Source organism: Argopecten irradians, chromosome 10 (assembly GCF_041381155.1).
Source record: "Argopecten irradians isolate NY chromosome 10, Ai_NY, whole genome shotgun sequence".
NCBI classification, from domain to species: domain Eukaryota; kingdom Metazoa; phylum Mollusca; class Bivalvia; order Pectinida; family Pectinidae; genus Argopecten; species Argopecten irradians.
In genome coordinates, this window is record NC_091143.1 from 35,723,461 (window position 1) to 35,744,481 (window position 21,021).

At 33.0% G+C, this 21,021-nt stretch overlaps 1 protein-coding gene and 1 long non-coding RNA gene across 2 annotated transcripts; one reads left to right on the forward strand and one right to left on the reverse strand.

The window, feature by feature from the left end:
• Window positions 1-4,143: 4,143 nt before the first annotated feature.
• Window positions 4,144-8,944, reverse strand: LOC138333759 (uncharacterized). The gene is made up of 4 exons (XR_011210026.1): window positions 8,838-8,944; window positions 6,915-6,961; window positions 5,172-5,252; window positions 4,144-4,208 (listed from the first exon to the last, which is right to left on the reverse strand). It is a non-coding gene; the product is annotated as an uncharacterized lncRNA (long non-coding RNA).
• Window positions 7,254-14,682, forward strand: LOC138333758 (photoreceptor-specific nuclear receptor-like). Its single transcript, XM_069282333.1, has 7 exons — window positions 7,254-7,515; window positions 7,878-7,981; window positions 8,840-9,040; window positions 9,241-9,440; window positions 10,010-10,250; window positions 10,836-10,941; window positions 12,462-14,682. Exons 1-7 carry the CDS (start codon window positions 7,259-7,261, stop codon window positions 12,592-12,594), a joined length of 1,242 nt encoding a protein of 413 aa, XP_069138434.1. The 5' UTR covers window positions 7,254-7,258; the 3' UTR covers window positions 12,595-14,682.
• Window positions 14,683-21,021: the final 6,339 nt, after the last annotated feature.

Below are 21,021 nucleotides of genomic sequence, written 5' to 3' on the forward strand. Positions count from 1 at the left end.
CAATGGACGTTAATCAGCAACATTAACTCAACAAAAACTCCTTAATTGGTGCACGTGTTATCGTAAAAATGGTTTAGTTTGTCAGGGCTCCAGAGGGAGTCGGATTTAACGATTGGGACTTCTGACAGAAAAGATGTAAAATAATCCGTGACAAATAAATGGTCATCACGGACTACAAGACTTCACGTCACTAGAGCGGTTTAAAATACCCCATTTATATTTGTGCATGGTAGAAGGAATTTTAGAACAAAGCACTACGGTTCCTATTGTGTAGAATAAGGTTTTCATAAGATACTCACCTGTTTTCCATTGCTCTTTTGTCGAATCAATAGATGATAGCATCAAAGAATTGTTTTTATTCCTGTTTGTGTTTCTGTCTTTGCACTTTTTTCTTCTTAATCATGCTACGATTCTTCAAGAATACTTCTCGCTGACGATATAGTGTAAATCGTTATGTTAGTTTGTGCACAGATCTTGTTTGAATTATTCAAAGTGTAAAAATTTATATTATAAGATAGAAAAATAGCTAGTATGCTAACATAATATCATTCAATGACCACAATACCAACACATTTTACTAGTTGACATGTGAGGATCACATGTAACAATTTGTATGTGAACGCTTACTCCGCTTTATTAATACATTTTCTTAGATATTTTTTTTAATTCCTAAACGTTGTTTTATGTCTATATTCAAAGGTTTGTATCATGATAAACTTTGTTGCTGTTTACTGAAATGTACACACCAGGCTTGTAAATCGTGTTTAAATGTGAAAAAACCCACATTGTTTAATGAACTTGTGAGTTATATAGTTATTCTTTGTTTCTGTATCACGATTTCTATGTAGGGACTTAATTAATGCCTACATGCTATCTAACTATTAACTTCAGGGCAGCTGCCACCAACTCAAGACACAGACCACAAAGTTTAAATTTAGAAAATCAGCATCAAATATTTAAAACATTTGTTTAAAAACAAAACGATCAACCAATCAATGGGCAAGAAATCATTTATTTCAGATCTACACCGGAAATGATAGTCGCCGCGATCGTTCTGGGCACGCATTTGATGTTACACGAAATGGCATCATAAAACTGATTTCCTAAGTTTGGTTACCATTTCCTTTCGATCTTTGTCTTCAATCTTTGAATAAACACATTACCGTTCAACACCGAAATACCTGGTATTAAACGAGAGAGTAGAAATACAATGAGATGTCGACACGAAAGACCAGCTACTTTAACTGTCGTAAATATTAATGAATGTTAATTGGGTCCACTGGTGTTTGTCTTCATTATATTTGTTTCTCGTGTTTGCTTTGTAGACTTCATGAAATGACAATAACAGAGAAGTTATAAAAACATCAGTTGCTGGAAATAAAACTGAGATAACTCGCTATCTTTAAATGTTTTTTTTTAAATATTGTGTTAAAAGGTCAGTTTTAAGATAAGATTTTTCTACACAATTCCTTCGTTTTGTTTGATCTTTTTTGTCATTTGTAGCATACGTTACAAATGGCAATGAAAATCCATTCCGATGAAATGAATATGTCACAATATTATAATACATTTGAACCTACCTTTATAACCTAACCACCTCTGTATAAAGACCACCTGCTTAATAAGACCATTTTCTTAGAGTACCAAATGATTACACTTGATGCCACTTGGCTACACTTGATGCCACTTGGCTACACTGAGATCACTTTTTCCCTTACTCTTTGGGTGGTCGATATAGACAGGTTTGACTGTATATTTTGTTTGTCAAAAGTACTTAACCAGAAATTACTGTACTTTTCTACTTTCTGTCTAACATTAAATTGTTATTTCCTTCAGCTATATGATACGAGAATATTTGTAATGAATAAAATTAAAAATGATATCAATAAGATTTTTAGGTGTGCACTTTTAGCAGTTTTCATTCTGGTCGCTGAATTATTCATGAACATTAATAATACCATAAGTTCATTGTTCACACAGTTATAACCACACTAATCCTACAATGATTAGCCATGTCTATTTCAATGATTAATTGTCTCACATCGGGGTACAGTGATTAACTATGACGTGCTGATAGAGTTCGGCCTCCGCAGCATCATCAACGACAAATTAACACTCAAATTTCACCGGTTACAGATGAATAGATTTCAATCAGTGAATTTAATCGCCACGTAAACTGCCTACAGCTACAATGTATGATGAGCATTGTAAGCTTGATACGGATTTAATATAAAACCATTATGTTCTCTTTATAGCAAAACGGACGAGCAAAAAATTGATGTTTTTTTTTTAAATCAGATAACGAAAACACCTATTGGATACACTGTGTAAAATTGGGCCCTTTTTGTTTGCTCTTGATTTTTTTCCCCAAAAATTGAAAAAGTTTATTATGATAAATGAAGCAGACAATGCTCGATACATCCAGAATTCGTTTGTGGCATTCCTCTGCCCTTCAGTGTACTTATAATAAAGCGGCACGATATGCTTAGCTGCAAGGGGTTGATCTCGAGCCGGAGGTGAGCCGCAAACGTGATGCAGGTGGTCGCAAGTCACGCTTCAGTGAGTTAACAGAGTGGCCAGCGGCACAGAGGAAAGGATGCAAATGTTAATTAAGCATTCATGCGGAAAAGTGAATCAATTCAAATGGCATGTCTGATACAAAAATGATATAGCATCACGTTCGATGTTAGTTGTTAATGTAATTTATACATCGTATTACTGGAGGAATAAAAATGCCGAATTTAATCTCTTAAAAAGGGCCATCTCATGTTTCAGATAGAATTTTAAGCTATTGTAATCTTTTTAATCTTTAGCATCATTAGTTTCTAACAATTCTTATCCTGATTTTCCTATCATTACATTTTCATTTCATTTTGATATTTCGATACAACAGTTCCTTGACAAATGGCTTGCCTTGCTCGCATATTTGACCCATAAATGAATAAATATTAATATTATATACAGCGATTAGACTTAATTTGACATAATTTGTATTATAGATATTGAACAATTCATATACCACTTTTCACAAACATAACATGTTTAAGAAATCATGGGGTCCTTTTTTATACTTTTTATTCCTTCGTGCTCCGATTTCTTGAAACAATCTTATATAAAAACGGACTTAATTTTTTTTACATATGGTATTTAAGGAAATTTATGTTTTAACGTTAGTGATTTTTATTTTAAGAAATCGGGGTTAGAGGTCATAATTGTCTGAATATATTTGTATTTTTTGTATGTCCCTTGTAATGATACAACCCCCTGTGTTAATATGTTTAGTCGGTATACATAATTTAGAACAGCATCAATCAAAGCCAATTCACTATACCGCACTTCATAATTTAACCTAAAACTAAAAACCATGACCCTGACCTGATTTGATCTCTATGCACTGGTTGACCTTACAAACAATGACATTGCTGTGCTAATATCGTCTCTTTCATCAAACGTCACGAGATCACGTGTTTCTAGATCTAACCACACAAATCAGAACTATTAATTATTCATTGGTTAATTATTGCAATTAATCCCACTCTTTGAAAATACGATTTCCAATTTAGCTTCATGATAAACTAATAGCAAAAACATATTTGAGTTATTTGACCTTCGATCAATGAAGCCCTTAATGCACTTGATTCCGATAGAAATATTAGAAATTAATAAAGCGTCTTCCTTTGAACGTCAAAATAATTTCCGTTACAATGTATGTTAGCTTGTTAGTAATTCTGATAACAGACTGAAGTTTGTTTTGTTTGTTTTAATAATAAAGCATTCTATATGATGTGACAGAACTTTCTGTAGTTCTTTTTTTTAATTTTGGAGGAACGCGTTGGACGATTGGTTAGGATATTAATATATATAGTATTTGTCTTCACCTCTAGGTCGCGGTATTTGTGTGGTAAAGTTATCTAGCATTTCATCATGAGACCTTAGCAACTGTATTCGAAACAAATGCTAGTCAACAATAGCGGGTCGGTGATATTTATTTGGTACTCTGACTTCTTTCCCCACACGTTTTAATAAAAATCATTGCCTTTACTTAAAGAAATCTTGTTGTTAATAAGACAATTTGATACTTTATTGATAATATTTTGCAATGTATAATCATAAATTCATACAAACAATATTATTTTCAAACTTACCGGGAGCTTTCGATGTCTTCTTTCCATCTTTGTCACTCTAAATGTTGACGCTAGGTGGCGTACCTATATTAGAATTAAGACAAAAGCAATGGAACATAGAAGTAAAGTTAGATATATTATATATTTTATATACATTATGTATATGTAACTAAAGTCAGTGATTTAGAATTTCGATTTTCAAGAATTGGAGAGATATCGATGACGTCTAGTAAACAAGTTTATTATGAGTCATACGTACGCATTCGATACGACATTTCTAGAATAATACTGTGATTACGTTCACAATGTCTTAATTTAATTATGATACTGCTAATTACAATTTTAAACAAATTAATATACAATACTAGTACGTATTAGTGAAAAGAAAACTTATTAGAAAGTTAAATTCAAGTAAAAAGCAATTAACGATACCCGTTAATTGAATAACGTATGCGATGTAAAACAATTTCTTCTATGTAAATAGTGAACATAAGCGGGATATTCTATATCTTTCATTGTTTTAATATATCTACGTACACCAGGAAAGTACCCATTATGTACATCGAGTGATAAAACAATTAGAATTTATGGGAATTCATCGTGCACGCATAGCTTTTAATGTTAATGTTTTTCACAATCAACACAAGAAAATTGGCTTTGATGAAGGCGTGGTGTATGTAGAACGGCTAATTATTACACATATAATGAAATCAGAGCGTAAAACTAGAGATTTCTATATGGCGAGAAACTCGCAGCATCATACTGGTGCATTTTGTCATTTCAGCATGGGGTCTTGACTACCCTGTTTATTTTGTTAAAATTAAAACATGCAGGTAATTCATCTTGTTTAAGACATCAAGCTGCTTGATTTCTTTGTGTTCATGTACGGGAAGTGATAATGATATTACTAGTGCAATTATTAAGCCATTAAGCTTCTGGAATAGTAGCTAATCAGTTTGTGTAAAGCATCTAGGTAATATACAGAAGACATACTGGTACAATTTTATGAAGAAGACAAAGTACTTGGCCTATCGCTGGCATGCATACCATAGTGCAGATCTTCAGCCCCGTATCGTCATCTTCAACGCTCTTCAATACCAACATCAGGAACCTTCCATGCCACGTCTACTGCAACATTTAAATATAGGGAAAATTACGAAATGAGAGTCTTTGATGCATACAAATTGAATATAAATTATAAAAATCTATCAAAATTTTATAAGATCAATATAAAAGACTCTCTGGCAGATTTAATCGTCAGAACAATTCAACCAAAGAGATTGCACATGCAAAAATGTATGCCATATATCAAATTAAAATTCACAATTAAAAATTACATTAATGCTTTAAAATCGAAATTTGTCATTCATAGATTACTTTCATATTATTTTGAACCAAATAAAAACAAAGTTATTTTTCGCAATTATACATATCAAAATATTTGAAAAACAACAAAATTGTTTTAATAATAAACGACTAGAAATAAATGTTATTTTTCTACTTGATATTTTAACTGGAATTAAATAAGAACTTCTAAAGTGATAATGATATTACTTTTAATATAATATTAATTTATTGTATTTCCAACTTTTCACCACTTCTTAAAATTAAAATAGGGCATTATCTAAATGAATAGTTAACAAGCCGATTGATCCTTTTCGAACAGAAAAAGTAGGGCCATATTTACCAATAATTTATTAGGCATGAAAACGCAAATGATAATTTCACGAAAAACTAGTTGTTATACATTAAATGCATCCTCTCCTTTAATGCCCATTATACGTAACTGTTCATTCTTTTTGCAATCACTAGCGTTTACAATGATCGAACATTGAACCAATGACCTAGAAAAAGATAAATGACGTGTATTATGACATTAGTCCATGCAGATAAACCTATGATATCAAACGGTCAAAAATCGTCTTGTAAACATACCTTCCATCTTCACTTGCAAACCCAGCAATTACCGACAATTGCTTTCTTTATAGGCTCACAGGGACCTGGCACAAATAGCTAACCAACAGTGTTATAGTATCAAGGGTATGAACTTTACGGTAGAGAAAAACAGACATATATTTTAATCCGACTTTATTTTAATAAACGGGCTCTACATATCAGTGACGCATATCTTAACGAAAAAAATAATTGATTCTATAATACATATATATAGTGTTGGTTAGAAATTCGAACCAGTTCCCTGTGTATAGGGCTACACAATTTCTACAGCTATTCATCTGTTAGTTTCTATTTTTCACGTGCGAAGTCGATGGGGTCACGACAATCACCGAAGCGTTTAGTACATATAGGCCTATAGCCGATACCGAACGGGTCATGTGATATTTTCTGGAAATCGAGAGTTTCCGTGAAATTGTCCGCATCGTTCCGTTTTGTATTTATTCTAAGCCATATCAATTATTTTTAATTTTTTAATATTTTTTCCCAAAACTTCACAGTTGGTCTCAGTAACAACATACCTGGCTTTTGTCAATATTTTATGCAGAGAGAACATAGTAATTTTTTTCTTGTAAATGTTTGTGATTACAAAATAAACTGAAAAGTTACTTTAAACAAATTTCACAAAGCTAAATTTATAATCTATCGAATACGCAATTGTATTCCAAGTTTACATCATACAGGTTTATTCAGTTCCCAAACCTGGCAACTATATCAAATTCATTTCCCAAGCAGTCAGTGTTGACCAAGCGAATTAAAATAAGCTTAATTGCAAGAGTAAAAGAAGCATCATATCTATTCAATTTTATAATCAGTTATCATTATTATTTTACTTACACGTTCCACATTGCTGCCATTTGACTATGTACAGAGATTCAAAGGACCTGAAACAAATGAGGAAATATTTAAAGAACATCGGGTATCAGATCAACATATTATTGCTACGTATTTTCTTTTCACAGACGCATTGTATACCTATCTTTTGTAAGAGTCCAATTTGTTTTTGACAAACTAGACAAGAAACCTTATATCCTTCAGCTTCAATAGTAGACAGTTCTTAGCCAAATGGCATTTCATCCACTACAGAAATGACAGTTTATTTTGGCCATAGTTCTTCACGGAAATAGCAGTCTTAAAACACAAAATTGAGATTATCCATTTATCTTTCAGGTGTGAGATCCATGTCTCCTTCACGCTCGCCCCCAGCCATTCTGGTGTCACACTCCCCATCCCCAACGCTCTCTGTGTCAGCCAACACCCCTTCCATCAGTATGAGCTGCCCCTTGAGCCCAGGTATGGGACCGATGAAGAGAAGCTCCCCCGGGCTGGTTTGTGTGGTTTGTGGAGACACCTCAAGTGGAAAGCATTACGGGATCCTGGCGTGTAACGGTTGTAGCGGATTCTTCAAACGTAGTGTCAGGCGCAAATTGATATACAGGTAAAAATAATTTTGGTTTCCAGGTTTAAGTTCCTTTATATTGGTTTAAAGTAGTATTATATATTAGTTCATATGTGATTTCTGCTGAAGCATTTACAAAAGGTTTTGTCATTTTTCAGTAGAGTCTAACCTATTCAAGAATTGTTGGAAAATAACGAATGCATATGCACGATATGATAACAGTATTATGAAATAGCATTGCATTAATTGAATCTGTTGTATATTAACAATATCGCTATAAAAATCATTATAACTGACACCCTAATACTAATTAGTATATCAATATATCTTTATCAAATTGTGATGTCGTCTAGATAGTCACCTTTTTGATCCTTTCATACCTTATCATTTTTTCTTTTCAGGTGCCAGGCAGGAACGGGAATGTGTGTTGTAGACAAAGCCCATAGAAATCAGTGTCAGGCTTGTCGGCTTAAGAAATGTATGAATATGGGTATGAACAAGGATGGTAAGTAGTAAAACCGTATACTGTAAACAGACTTATTTTAGCAGTAGTTTTATTTTTGTGCGTATTGCGGTGTCTTTGAAGCGCTTATTCTTATACAGCGCTAATTATCTTAAAAAGAGTAATTTCCGGTATTGAATCGAGAATCGCGCTAATTTATTTCGCACTTATAAATCAAAATTCAAATTTTTCGCATTTGCGCTAAAATTTGACTTCGCTAAAATGGGTAGACTTTTAGTATATTGTGAGACACAAACAATTATTGAAATTCAAATAACATTGGCTTAAGAATCAGACAAGTGTTCGTAACGCTGAGTGAAAATATTTTATTGTAAACCAACTTATTCTCGCGGCGAGTTAATTTCACCATTCCAAGCCCAACGATATTTCCGATTCTATTTCGCGACTTACAGGCAAAACGTTCTAAAACACTCTAGAACTAGTGGTTGTATATTTTTTCGCAGCGATTTATTTTCGCGTTTTTTTTTATCTAATGCGAAATACACAAAATAAATCGCTCGCGAAAATAAGTTGATTTACAGTATGTGAATCAAGTACATGATTACTTCTTATAATACGGCATGCATTTATTATGAAAATATGACGTAAATAAGTAATGTAAAATACTTTCGGTGCTTGCATTGTGTGTACGAGATACAGCATGTGTTTCGTTTTGAAAGTAAACAGTGAAATTCAAAACATTGCGTTCTAAAATAAAATGCAAAATATAAATTATATGACAGAAGTGCGCAATGAGAAAAAGGATATATCACTACTACTCTATCAGAAGATAAGGATAGTTATGAAAAATTAATTCATTTGTATTAATTATGTTAATGAATACATTATATTTACTTACAGCTGTACAGAATGAACGTCAGCCCCGAAACACAGCCCAGATTCGACACGACCAGCTCATGGGTGACGCCGAACATCCACTGTGTCACAATACAGCGACGGTGTCCGCTACACATCCGGCTTTCAGTCCCGCAGCAAATCACAGATTTGCTTCCGGTTTAATGACGGCGGAAAATAATGCAAAGATCGAACAAGAAGATGGAGGTATTTTGAAAAAAAGAACTATTTATCTATACTTTTACAAAATCAACAAAAATGATAAGGGAGGTTTTTGTACAATGCTGTATAGGTTCGATAGATTGGCATACTCTTGGTGATAAAAGAGCAAAATGGAAAGAGCAAATCTGACAATTTACTTGGACAAAAACGTATTGCTTATATAATTTGATGTTCTTTTATTATAGTACACGAAGAGACTATTGACGTCACGAGCGTGGACCACGAGACGTCTGCCCCTTGTCAACAGACCACAACTTACCACGAGGCAGCTATATTTAACCCTGGACAGGAGACAATGTACGAATGTTCAGCAAGGCTTCTCTTTATGGCTGTACGCTGGGCACGGAATCTTCCTTCTTTTGCGAACCTTCCGTTTCGCGACCAGGTAAGTTCGACGTTTTAACACGTACGATACAGGTATTGTAAAGTTCTATATATAGAATATATTGTCTTTTTATCTATCACAACATTACAACATTGCGTTTATGAAAGGAAATCTTGGTAATCAGATTATCTAAAAAAATAATATTTTAAAATCATTACAGAATATTACCGAGATGGAAATGGAATCGTAAAATGATTAAATTGTGAAAAGTATCCACAAAGGTTAGGTGGAACTAAACTGAAGATTTTATTTTCATCCGGTGAAAACAATATTCAATATGATGTCCTATTCTTGCGAATTTTGAATTCACTTTCGTAATCAACAATATGCATTATTAGTTAACAATATATAAAATGTAACTTTCCGCGGTTTGATATTTTTGCTGCAAAAATTTGATTCGGTATGGATAAATTTATATAATAGACTATTGTCACCAGCTAAAACATTTTCTGTTGACTTTTCAAATTACAAAAAAGTTACTTGAAAGCAACATGTCATACGAAATTGACTGAAATCTATCTTGCAACCATTTATACTGTATTTAAAATCATATATTGATATACTCACAGGTTATTCTCCTCGAAGAGGCGTGGAGCGAATTATTCCTTCTATGTGCTATTCAGTGGTCAATGCCAATGGAAGCCTCGCCACTATTGGCTACACAGGATCACATGCACAACGCACCAACCAATGGGAAAACAGGTTTCTCAGACATTCGGATTCTTCGTGAAGTCTTTGCAAGATTCAAATCAGTTCAAGTAGATCCAGCGGAATTCGCTTGTCTTAAAGCAATAGCATTGTTTAAACCAGGTATGTTGTTATGCCTCCAACACATTTTATTTATAAGGATCATTCCTATGTTAAACCATAAGTGTCTATAATGGGACTAATTCACGTACCACGTGATACCCGATAACGTTTGTGCGGGACTAGTATCTCCAGTGGTGATGGAACGTAGCTCTTTATAATCTTCCCGCTGAAATGACGTTATCCCGCGATAACGTCATTTGACGTCATTCCATCACCAATAGAAACAATAGTCCCGCACAAACGTTATCGGGTATCACGTGGTACGTGAATGAGTCCCATTAATGTGAGCAATACAGAATGGAAAAGGAAATGTATTCCGTCTTTGCATATTACAGAGTTAGCTCCCTTGCGGATAAGTGTTGATTGAAACGTCATTATTTTTTTTGCGCAATTCACGTCGTTTTCTCCGAAAGGTATGACGTTACGCTCGAAAACACATGACGTCACAATCGATACATTTTCGCAAGGGCAGATAACTCTGTAATAAGCAATCCAAACAGTACACCTTTATTTACAAGAAGTGTTATCGGTTTTACCTCGAGGAAGGTTTGAAATGATACATTTATTCATGTTGTGTAATTTCAGAGACGCGGGGACTTAAAGATCCGATACAAGTGGAGAATTTACAGGACCAGGCACAAATAATGCTTGGGCAACACATCCGGGCACATCATCCCACACAACCAATCAGGTAAAAACCAATGATTAGAAACCTATATAAAAGAGATTGGAAACCCATTTATTGCCTTCGCTGACTCTAGAGAGACTTCCGGTTGATAAGAATGTTCTTGTCCGCTTACTGTTGAACATATAAACACATTCTTTTTGTACATAAATTATATGTTAACATTAGGGTTTGAAATCACGAAGTTTTTTTATCAAGATGTTTTAATATATGTTTGCCAACATGGAAATAGCCAATTTTACCTTTTTTGTTCTTAAGTAATACATTCAAAACCGGTAATTCATTTTTTTTTATTAATATATCAATCAAAAACTGATTTTTTCTTTTAAAAAATTGTTCACATACCATCTACTAAACTACGCAACAACGTTTGTGTATAATTTTTTATGGATTATATATAAAAATCTATGCACGTACAGGGGCAACCTCGCTGGTCAAAGGTAGTCTGTCCAATTCTCTCCCTGTATACCCTAGGCTAGCGAAATTGGTACAGGGGTACCTCTGCATATTGTAAATTGGCGGAGATGCAATTTTTAGCTCTCAAAGCAGACAATAATCAGCATAATGATCTTTCAAGTATTTTTTTTTATTATCATCATTGAACTAATATCATAGTCACAAGATAGTGGACTTGGCAGTAGGGTTTGTGAGAATGATCAACATATTGAGATGGATTCAAATCCTATATCATTTGTTAATTAATAGATCATAATTTTATTTATTATTATTTTGTTGGCTTTGGTTCACCTTTTATCACTGATCAGTTTTTTATTATCTCTTTGCCTCCATCCCTAAAATAGCTGACCTGATTTGTCTTCATGATTTGACACACTTTAAGGATAAAAATCTCTATTTTAAAATGATGTAATGTCCTTTGTAAAATAAAACTTGATCAAAAGTATAGCATTTCTTGACTTCCTCGTTCTAGTTAGTGTACAAAATTGCATAATCACTCATATATGGAATTTCGGTCTGAGCTCGTTTCTTTTTGCTAAAATATGTGTCACTGAATTGTATTACCCTACATTGTAAAGCATGCATGCACGGTCACGTGGAATGGAATCATTTCGTTGAACAGAATGTGTGAACATAAATTGTATCACGTTGCCTGTTTCCTATGATTTAGATACGATTATGTAATTTTAAAGGTCAAATAAATATAAATATCGCATTTTGAAACAGAGCAACTTATTAAGTGACTTTACATCTTTGTGATGAAATTGTACGTTCAGGAATGTTATCGCTGACATCCCACACATATTGGATAAGTACGAAAAATTTCAATCTTGAAAAATCATAAAGTAAATTTTATATTAAGTTTTTCATAACTCTCTTATCTGTTGCTTATTACCAAAATGGTTTCTTTTATAAGACTTCTGATTCGGACGTTTACTTCTGATTGGACCAGCCCTGGAGTTTGCCTTTCAATCTTAATTTGTCATAATATAAATATTGCAATGAGTAATCTATAAATCTCTTATCCGATGCTTATTTACCAACGTCTGGGTTTTTCATTTGTTCTCCAGATTTGGACGCTTGCTCCTGATGTTGCCAGCCCTGAAATTCGTCTTACCAGATAAAGTGGAGAAAATCTTTTTCGGTCGAACAATAGGGAATACACCAATGGAGAAACTCTTATGCGACATGTTTAAAAGTTAAAACTACATTGTATTCTGATAACGAAATATTACAAAATATGTTACATGTATAGTACAATTGTCTTTGTTTTCAAAGTTAAACCAAGTAGATTTAAGATACTGTCATCCCCGGAAACCTAGTGTCAGATTTAAGTTATTTACTGAATATTGACTTATATAGTATATATATCGCCTGCGTTACCGAGGAAAATATACTGTAAATCAACTTATTTTCGTTGTGACTTGATTTCGCAGCATTAATACCAAACACCATTTCCACGGCGATTTCATTCAGCGATATGATATATTGCCATACACGTTTTAATGACTTACCATGTATAGTTGAAATGTTTTTCGTGACGATGATTTTTTAAGTTCTAGTCACCGCGAAATTAGATCAATCGCAAAAAAAATCATATTTGAAATGTTTTTCGCGACGATGATTTTTTAAAAATTCTAGTCACCGCGAAATTATATCATACGCAAAAATAATTCGGTTTACAGTAACATACAATAGAACCTTCCCACATTATTTGCTCTCAGGCTTTCCCAGCGGGAGTGATCTCCATGTAGAAGTTTCTGTACTGTAAGTTGTACATACTGGTATATGAAATAAACACTGACTTTAACAACATGCTAGATTTTTTTAATGTCATTGTTCATTTTTCTTGCAAAAGGAAAATGTCGCAAATGTTTCTAAATTCGCGAAAATCATATGAGTAATGAAGAAATGCACGATCTGAGAGTATTTACAACTTCAAATGAAAAAATGGGATACAGTGTTACCATGTTATTATTATTCATTGTTATTATTTTGATAAATATAACTAATTATGCCCAAGTTTATGATTTAGGAATATACTTCCCAAGTTGATAAAATGATCGACAAGTCAATATCTACATAAAAGTAGACTGGCCACCCGTCTCTAAAATAAAAAAAATCACTGAAATTTGGCTTGATTATTTTTGTCTCTACTACATGTTTGATTCTAGATATAGTTTCAAAACAAGGGGGAGATAATCTAGTAAAGTACTCCGCTGAGAGAGTCTTGTCAACAATTAAGGGTCTGGTGGCCAGTCTAGGGGGAGATAATCTAGTTAAGAACTCTGCTGAGAAAGTCTTATCAACAATTTAGGGTCTGGTGGTCAGTCTAGGGGGAGATAATCTAGTAAAGAACTCTGCTGAGAAAGTCTTATCAACAACTTAAGGTCTGGTGGCCAGTCTAGGGGGAGATAATCTAGTAAAGAACTCTGCTGAGAAAGTCTTATCAACAACTTAGGGTCTGGTGGCCAGTCTAGGGGGAGATAATCTAGTAAAGAACTCTGCTGAGAAAGTCTTATCAACAACTTAGGGTCTGGTGGCCAGTCTAGGGGGAGATAATCTAGTAAAGAACTCTGCTGAGAAAGTCTTATCAACAACTTAGGGTCTGGTGGCCAGTCTAGGGGGAGATAATCTAGTAAAGAACTCTGCTGAGAAAGTCTTATCAACAACTTAGGGTCTGGTGGCCAGTCTAGGGGGAGATAATCTAGTAAAGAACTCTGCTGAGAAAGTCTTATCAACAACTTAGGGTCTGGTGGCCAGTCTAGGGGGAGATAATCTAGTAAAGAACTCTACTGAGAAAGTCTTATCAACAACTTAGGGTCTGGTGGCCAGTCTAGGGGGAGATAATCTAGTAAAGAACTCTGCTGAGAAAGTCTTATCAACAACTTAGGGTCTGGTGGCCAGTCTAGGGGGAGATAATCTAGTAAAGAACTCTGCTGAGAAAGTCTTATCAACAACTTAAGGTCTGGTGGCCAGTCTAGGGGGAGATAATCTAGTAAAGAACTCTGCTGAGAAAGTCTTATCAACAACTTAGGGTCTGGTGGCCAGTCTAGGGGGAGATAATCTAGTAAAGAACTCTGCTGAGAAAGTCTTTTCAACAACTGGTGGCCAGTCAAACATGAAAGGAACATTGTTTAATAGTATTGTTACAAACGTAAACAATATATGATGAAGCAAGGCAGCTAAGGTATGGTAGACCTGGTTAGTCATTAAGGAATATATCACTGTTTTCTATGTAAAATAATGAATTGTTTGAATACGTGTTGTCAAGTACGTACTCCTATTAAATTGTGCAATATGACAGTGCTTATGTGTTATATTTTTAACAGTCTTAGATTCATAAGAATTTATAATTTATATGATCCATAGAAATGATTTTGATTTTACTTTGAATTTATTTTGGCCTTTTATTTCGGATTATTAATATACTAGCTTTATACCGTTTTTCCTCATAGTGACAAAGTTAAGAACTAGATAATTAAACATTTATTTTCATGTCGTCTCAGCTCATCGTTAAAAATATAAAGACATGTTTTAAAACAACTGAAATTATCAAAATTATAATTTTACCATTTGTTATAGCTTTTGAGTGTGTTTAGATGTTTATTGTTTATTTTTGGTTTTTGGTTTTAAATTTCATTATTTCTAATATGGTTGCCACAACAGTCAGTTTGTTCTTATAGCACCACAGCTGTGATCAAAAAGGAAGTTTTTGTGTGATAATATATGATGACTGTGTTAATGTCTTTGAAAGAAAAGGTGAACATGTTGTAAAAATATACAGATGTGCATGCTTTAAAGTTATATGTGCCGCATTTTTGACACTCGCGAATGGAGATGAGCTTTTAATATGTTATTCATCACCAAAAGTTATTGACATTTTGAGAATTCCAGTACTTTCAATGCATAGGTTTTAATTTTATATGAACAAATAAGAGCTGAAAATGATTTTTGGCAGTACTGGCAAAATCATTATATTTTCATCTATATTGAAGTGAAATGAGTACATACGGTAAGACCACGAAGCAAAAGCGTGGTTTACATTTTAATTGCACATTTTATAATGTTATTAATAATTGTAAAGGGATTTCTGTTTCCATATAAACATACATAAGGCATAAAAAAACAACAGTTTACAGTACATAATCTCTGTGTTGTTGCTTCAGTTTATAAGACATCTGAAAGCATTTGAATGCTTTTCTCGCCTTTATTCACCAAACCTTATGGATTTCAATAATTTACAGAAGAAAAAGCAAATGTCAAAATTTTCGCTCAATTACGGCACGTATAACATTAACCAACAATATACATTTATTTATTCATTAACACATACATGTGATTCGATCTTGCATTCAACGAAAGTCGACTTGTACAAGAAATATCAAAAACAAATCGAGACTTTGTTCAGACAGTATAATGTGACATGTAAGACAAAAATGATTTTTTTACGCTTACCACTGAATCGATTTCAAATACTTGCTTCCCGAACAGACAACCCAAGGGGAACAACTCTATAATGCATATGGACTACATCCTGACAACACATATTACGAAAGCGGATTTGCCTAAGGTTTTCTTTTTAACATGTTCAGAAGGTGACAATAAATGTAGTACATATATTAACGGTTTTTTTAAAATTACAACTTTATCTTTTCTCACAAAAAAAAATCTTTAATATGCATAAAAAACAGTTTTTCCTTCAAAGAAGGAATCCCACACCAATTTCCATATTTAAATCGATTATTCAACCTTTCAACACTTTCATATCAATTTCAGATATATTCATCATTTACTCTTTATTTCATATCACCCATTCATATCCTTTCAAACTTAAATGATATATAATCAACGTTCAGCTAATACCTTTTGCGACTCTTCAAAATTATCCATCTCATTTTGCATTTCCATTTGTACAATTATTTTATGACATTTCTTGGCCGGGTTATCTATCTTTGACTGCATTCACATAATTGGTACCGTACATCTAAAGCATTCGGACATTAAATTGTTATCGAAATCCGCCCCCCAACTCAAAAAACAAATAATAAAAAAAAAAAAAAAAAAACTGGAACATAGAGGATGATTTATGAAATTGTGAATTTTCTCAAAATAGGTTAACAATATCTAATTTATAATTTATTAGTGTTAATTAACAGTCAATGTGAATTTAACATAATACAAGGTTTAGTATGGAGAGATGAGCATCGCAGAATTGTAGGAAGACAAAGTCACAATCCCAAAGAATAGGTTACGTAAGCAGAAATGAGCTTTATTACCTTTCAATCATTATTTTAGGGTTCGTCTGAAAAAAACCTTTCTGACAGAGATCATTGTCGACAAAGAAAAAGACTGTACAAGGTAAAAACAAAAAATTACAAAAGTTGTAACAATAGGTGTAGTTTGTGTCACTCCGTTTATCATATCAAAATAACACTCCATGTACCAACGTTTCCATTAATAGCGTTCAAAGAGGTTGATGCAACTTTGTTGAAAGTAATTTGAGTCTTATTTCAGCACTTACCTATCTTTCAGGACAATCTTCCAGGTTAAGATATATTTAACGTTAATGTCATAGGAGAGTAAAAAAAAGAAGAAATAAAGTATGTTATGTACAGTATTTTGCCACAGTATAATTATCATTTATTCTATCTTTAGTACCTAATGCCAGATATACATAGCATCACGTTAAAAGCTTGATTCCAATCCAACTCTTCTTTTTATTACTTTCAGAGTAAATATAAACAAAATAACTATTTCTTCCGTAATTTAATAATTGAAGATATATTACTGTGACTCAACTTCTCCAGTGCACATGCGAGCTATATTTAGAAAACGTGACATCATCCCTTCGTTAGAAAAACATACCATGACCTATGCATCAAGTCTAGTGCACTAGACTGGCTAAATAAACACTACCTGGCTTTATAGCTGGTGCATAACATCATGGACGCTCACACGACCTAACGAAACATCAGTAATTAACACCGAAACATAGATATAAATACATTTTATAGCATAATATAAACGATGATTTGATATCATCTTTATTGGTGTCTTACGTACATCCCTGCTGAGAATATACATATAGCGGAATATAAATATAGCGGAAAGAATTCCACTGTGTTATGGAGAAATAACATAGTGTGGACGAATTATTCACGTCATTTATTAATTAATGGTTCAATCCGACAGGTTAGTAATATATAGGTTCCCGCCCTCAATTAACGAATCTTGATACAAAGTGATTTACATATCGAAACAAAACAAATACAAATCGCATGGTAAGTCTACCCAACGGTACGTCTATACCTAGCTTATACCATGCATGTAACCTTGAGCTAAATAGTTCAAATAAAGTCAAATATAATACATTTTTATCTAAATAAAGTTTATTACCAACTTATTCACTTACTTAGATAGCTGGCTTGCGACGTTAAAAGTAAAATTTTTAACTTTTTTTTTTACACTTTATAGATATTTTATTAAAGTTACATTTTTATCGGTAATTTATATTATGTCCATAAAAATGTGTGTTATTCAACTAGTTGTTTGCTAAACTGTTTTAAAAAGTGTATCTTTGACAACGACTTCGACTAATGTAATAAAAACCATGTGTAGCTCTGAAGACGTCACCATTATCTGTCAAAAGTCTTTTGAGATACAATATTGCTGCTTATCTTATTTGTTTGTCACATACATGTAATCGATATGTTTTGTATGTTTGTTGGCGTTTTGAGTCAAAAATAGTTATCTAAATAAAGTCAATTACCAGTACAGGAACACAAAATCTACATAGCGGATCAAACGTCCTCTGTAAAGACCACCCAATAAGCAGGGGAAAATGATCCTGATAGCTAGATGGTCTTTATAAACAGTTTGAATTGTGCTGAATAAGTCATTTTAGACCCTAGAAAGTGATCTTAAACAGATCTTATTAAACCGATAGTCTTTCTACACGGGTCAAATTGTGTTGAATGTGTCATTTAATGGGACGATATAAACAGGTGGTCGTTATACACACAGGTAGCATTGTGTAGAAATAGGTCATTTGGAACCCTAGACAATTGGTCTTATTAAACAGGTGGTCTTTATACACAAGTTGAATTGTGTTGAATGTGTCATTTGGGACCCTAGAGATATTGTCTTATTAAAATAGTTCGTTTTACAGAAATGATAACTAAAGCAGATTGAACGACACATCACCATAAGATAATTAATGTCATTTCCCTAAATTTTTGTATGCGACACAAAAAAACGTAATAATTTAACAATGTTCACAATTATTGCTACTGCATGTCACCGGATGTAGATTTCATGAATTATGAATTAATTTATCATGTAAGTTCACCGTGTCATAGAAAGGTGGACACGTTTAATAGTTTATATCTAGGACAAACTTCCTAAAATAGACTTAAAACATTCTCATATCCTAATAATGGAATCGGTTATCATGAAATGTCTTCTTTTCTGAAATAGTCGTTTTGTGATATACGCTTTTAAAAGCTTAAAGGCCTTTTCTATTCTCACCATTAATTTATTTTGACTTTCTTTACAAACAATTCCTTTCAAACTTAAAATTATCAAAGATTTAGCATAATTTTTACGTGCGATTAATGTGTGCTTATTTCTCCCTGCGTGCAATAAGTATTTGTAAAAATAACAAATAAAGGATAATTAAAGATGCTCCACCGCTGGCAAATGGTATTTTTTCACTATCAAAAACAGGAGCAGACGATTTAGTATTTTTCTTCAGTTATAAAAGTTACTAACTTTACATCATTACCACCATTGAAAAGTTTGAGCTTCTAATTTTACTCCATGTTAAAAATATAAAAAATAATTAATTGCATCCCGAAAACATTCCGTGGCAGTATATCCTATATGGAATGAAGTAATGATTGCGCATGCACCAAAGGCGAAATAAATTATCTAATGTTATTTTTTTTTGTGTTAATTAGGCATATATATACACAATTAAACACCAATTAATTGTTCAAATGATGAATATCATAATTTATGCTTAAAACTAGGTTAATTTTAAATCTATACTTTCGTTGGTTCTCTACTGACCTGTTAGCACAAACATTTATCTCTGACGCAGGTATTTATGAATGAAGCAATATATTTCCGTGTAAATTTCCTGTTAGGACAGATAGATAAATCACTTCGCGTTTACCACCTACACCTGTGTATTATGAAAGATAGTTAATGTAAACATAGATTCATTCATGCTACACCTCACCGTCCTATGATCGGTATCTGTTCATAACACAAACATCTCTTTCTTAGACACTGTCTTCTGGTGAAATAACCCATACAAAATCCATTGGCTACGTCGCTAGCCTTTTGGAGAGTATAAGAACGCAAAAAAAAAGAAAACAAAAAACAAAAAAACACCAGAATGTATGTTAATGTTATGTTATCATTATAAAGAAGAGTATAATAAGCGTCAGATTAATTGTCAGATTAATTGTTAATTAAATAAGTTAATTAATTAAATGGTGGAAAGACAAAATACACACGTCAGCTGAATATCTATTTCCTTTATGTCTCTGAATGCGTACATCTCAAGTGTGTATGAGGCATAAGTGTGACGCACATGCATGACAGGCGAGCGTCATTCATTACCAAACGGGATAAACAAAGTATGATATGAGATAAAAGAAGGAATTATGTCATTTTAATACGGTTAAAATGGTTCATGGGATATTTGTGAGCACAGAAATAAACAAAATAGTAATTAGCATTTCCATGGTATGTGACAAATTTTATTTTATCATAATATTGCTAAATATAGAACTACTTCGAAATAGAAACAATATATTTAACGGAAGATACTGTAACCAGAATACATAAAGAGAGCATCAAGACACCGTAAAACACACCCCACCCGGTCACATTATACTGACAACGTGCAAAGCAATTGCACATACATCTGTACGCCTTTTATGCTGAGCAATTATTAGTTTTAATGTTTTTTAATTTTTCGGAGTAAAAAGTGCGAATTTACCTTCACCGATGTGTATTGTCGAACTAAAATGTAGAATGAAAACTTCACACATATGTATTCAATGTCCAAAGAAAGAAACACACTTACGTGTAAGAACTGCTTATTTTGATGGCTTCCCGTGAGAAATATTTTCCATTTTGTAAATGTTACCAGATCTAGACTTGACATGTATGCCAATGGTCATCTTGAAAATAAATAACGTGACTTTGATCGTTTCAAGCTGCAAAATGCTGCATTATCTGATTCGCGCTTGGAAATATCCGGTCTGAGAAATAAAAAAAAAAAAAAAAAAAAATGAAAAAAAAGAAAAAAAAAAAAAAAAAAAAAAAAAAAACATTACAAAATGGAAAACATACAAGCTGCAAGAAAAAAAACCACGGGGCTGTCAAGAATTCCAACCACATTGTCCATTTACTTTATTGCATAATACAGCTATGATACTCAAGAGATGGGTATCAAATCTGGATGTTGTGTCGCGATCCTGTGTATCAAGTGATAGACATTTTAAGCAAATAAGAAGTACACGTATGTATAAACGACCCAATCGCATGTATTTTGGAGTAACCCATGTCAACAAAGTCTAACAAAAATGTAACAGTTTTTAAAGACGCAAACAT

Bases quoted from the DNA above. Each gene is read 5' to 3' on its own strand.
- LOC138333758 (XM_069282333.1), top strand. From the start codon at position 7,259: ATGTCTCCTTCACGCTCGCCCCCAGCCATTCTGGTGTCACACTCCCCA. The intron at 7,516-7,877 runs GTAAAAATAATT...TTTTCTTTTCAG, and splicing joins AGGCGCAAATTGATATACAG to GTGCCAGGCAGGAACGGGAA. The intron at 10,251-10,835 runs GTATGTTGTTAT...GTGTAATTTCAG, and splicing joins AATAGCATTGTTTAAACCAG to AGACGCGGGGACTTAAAGAT.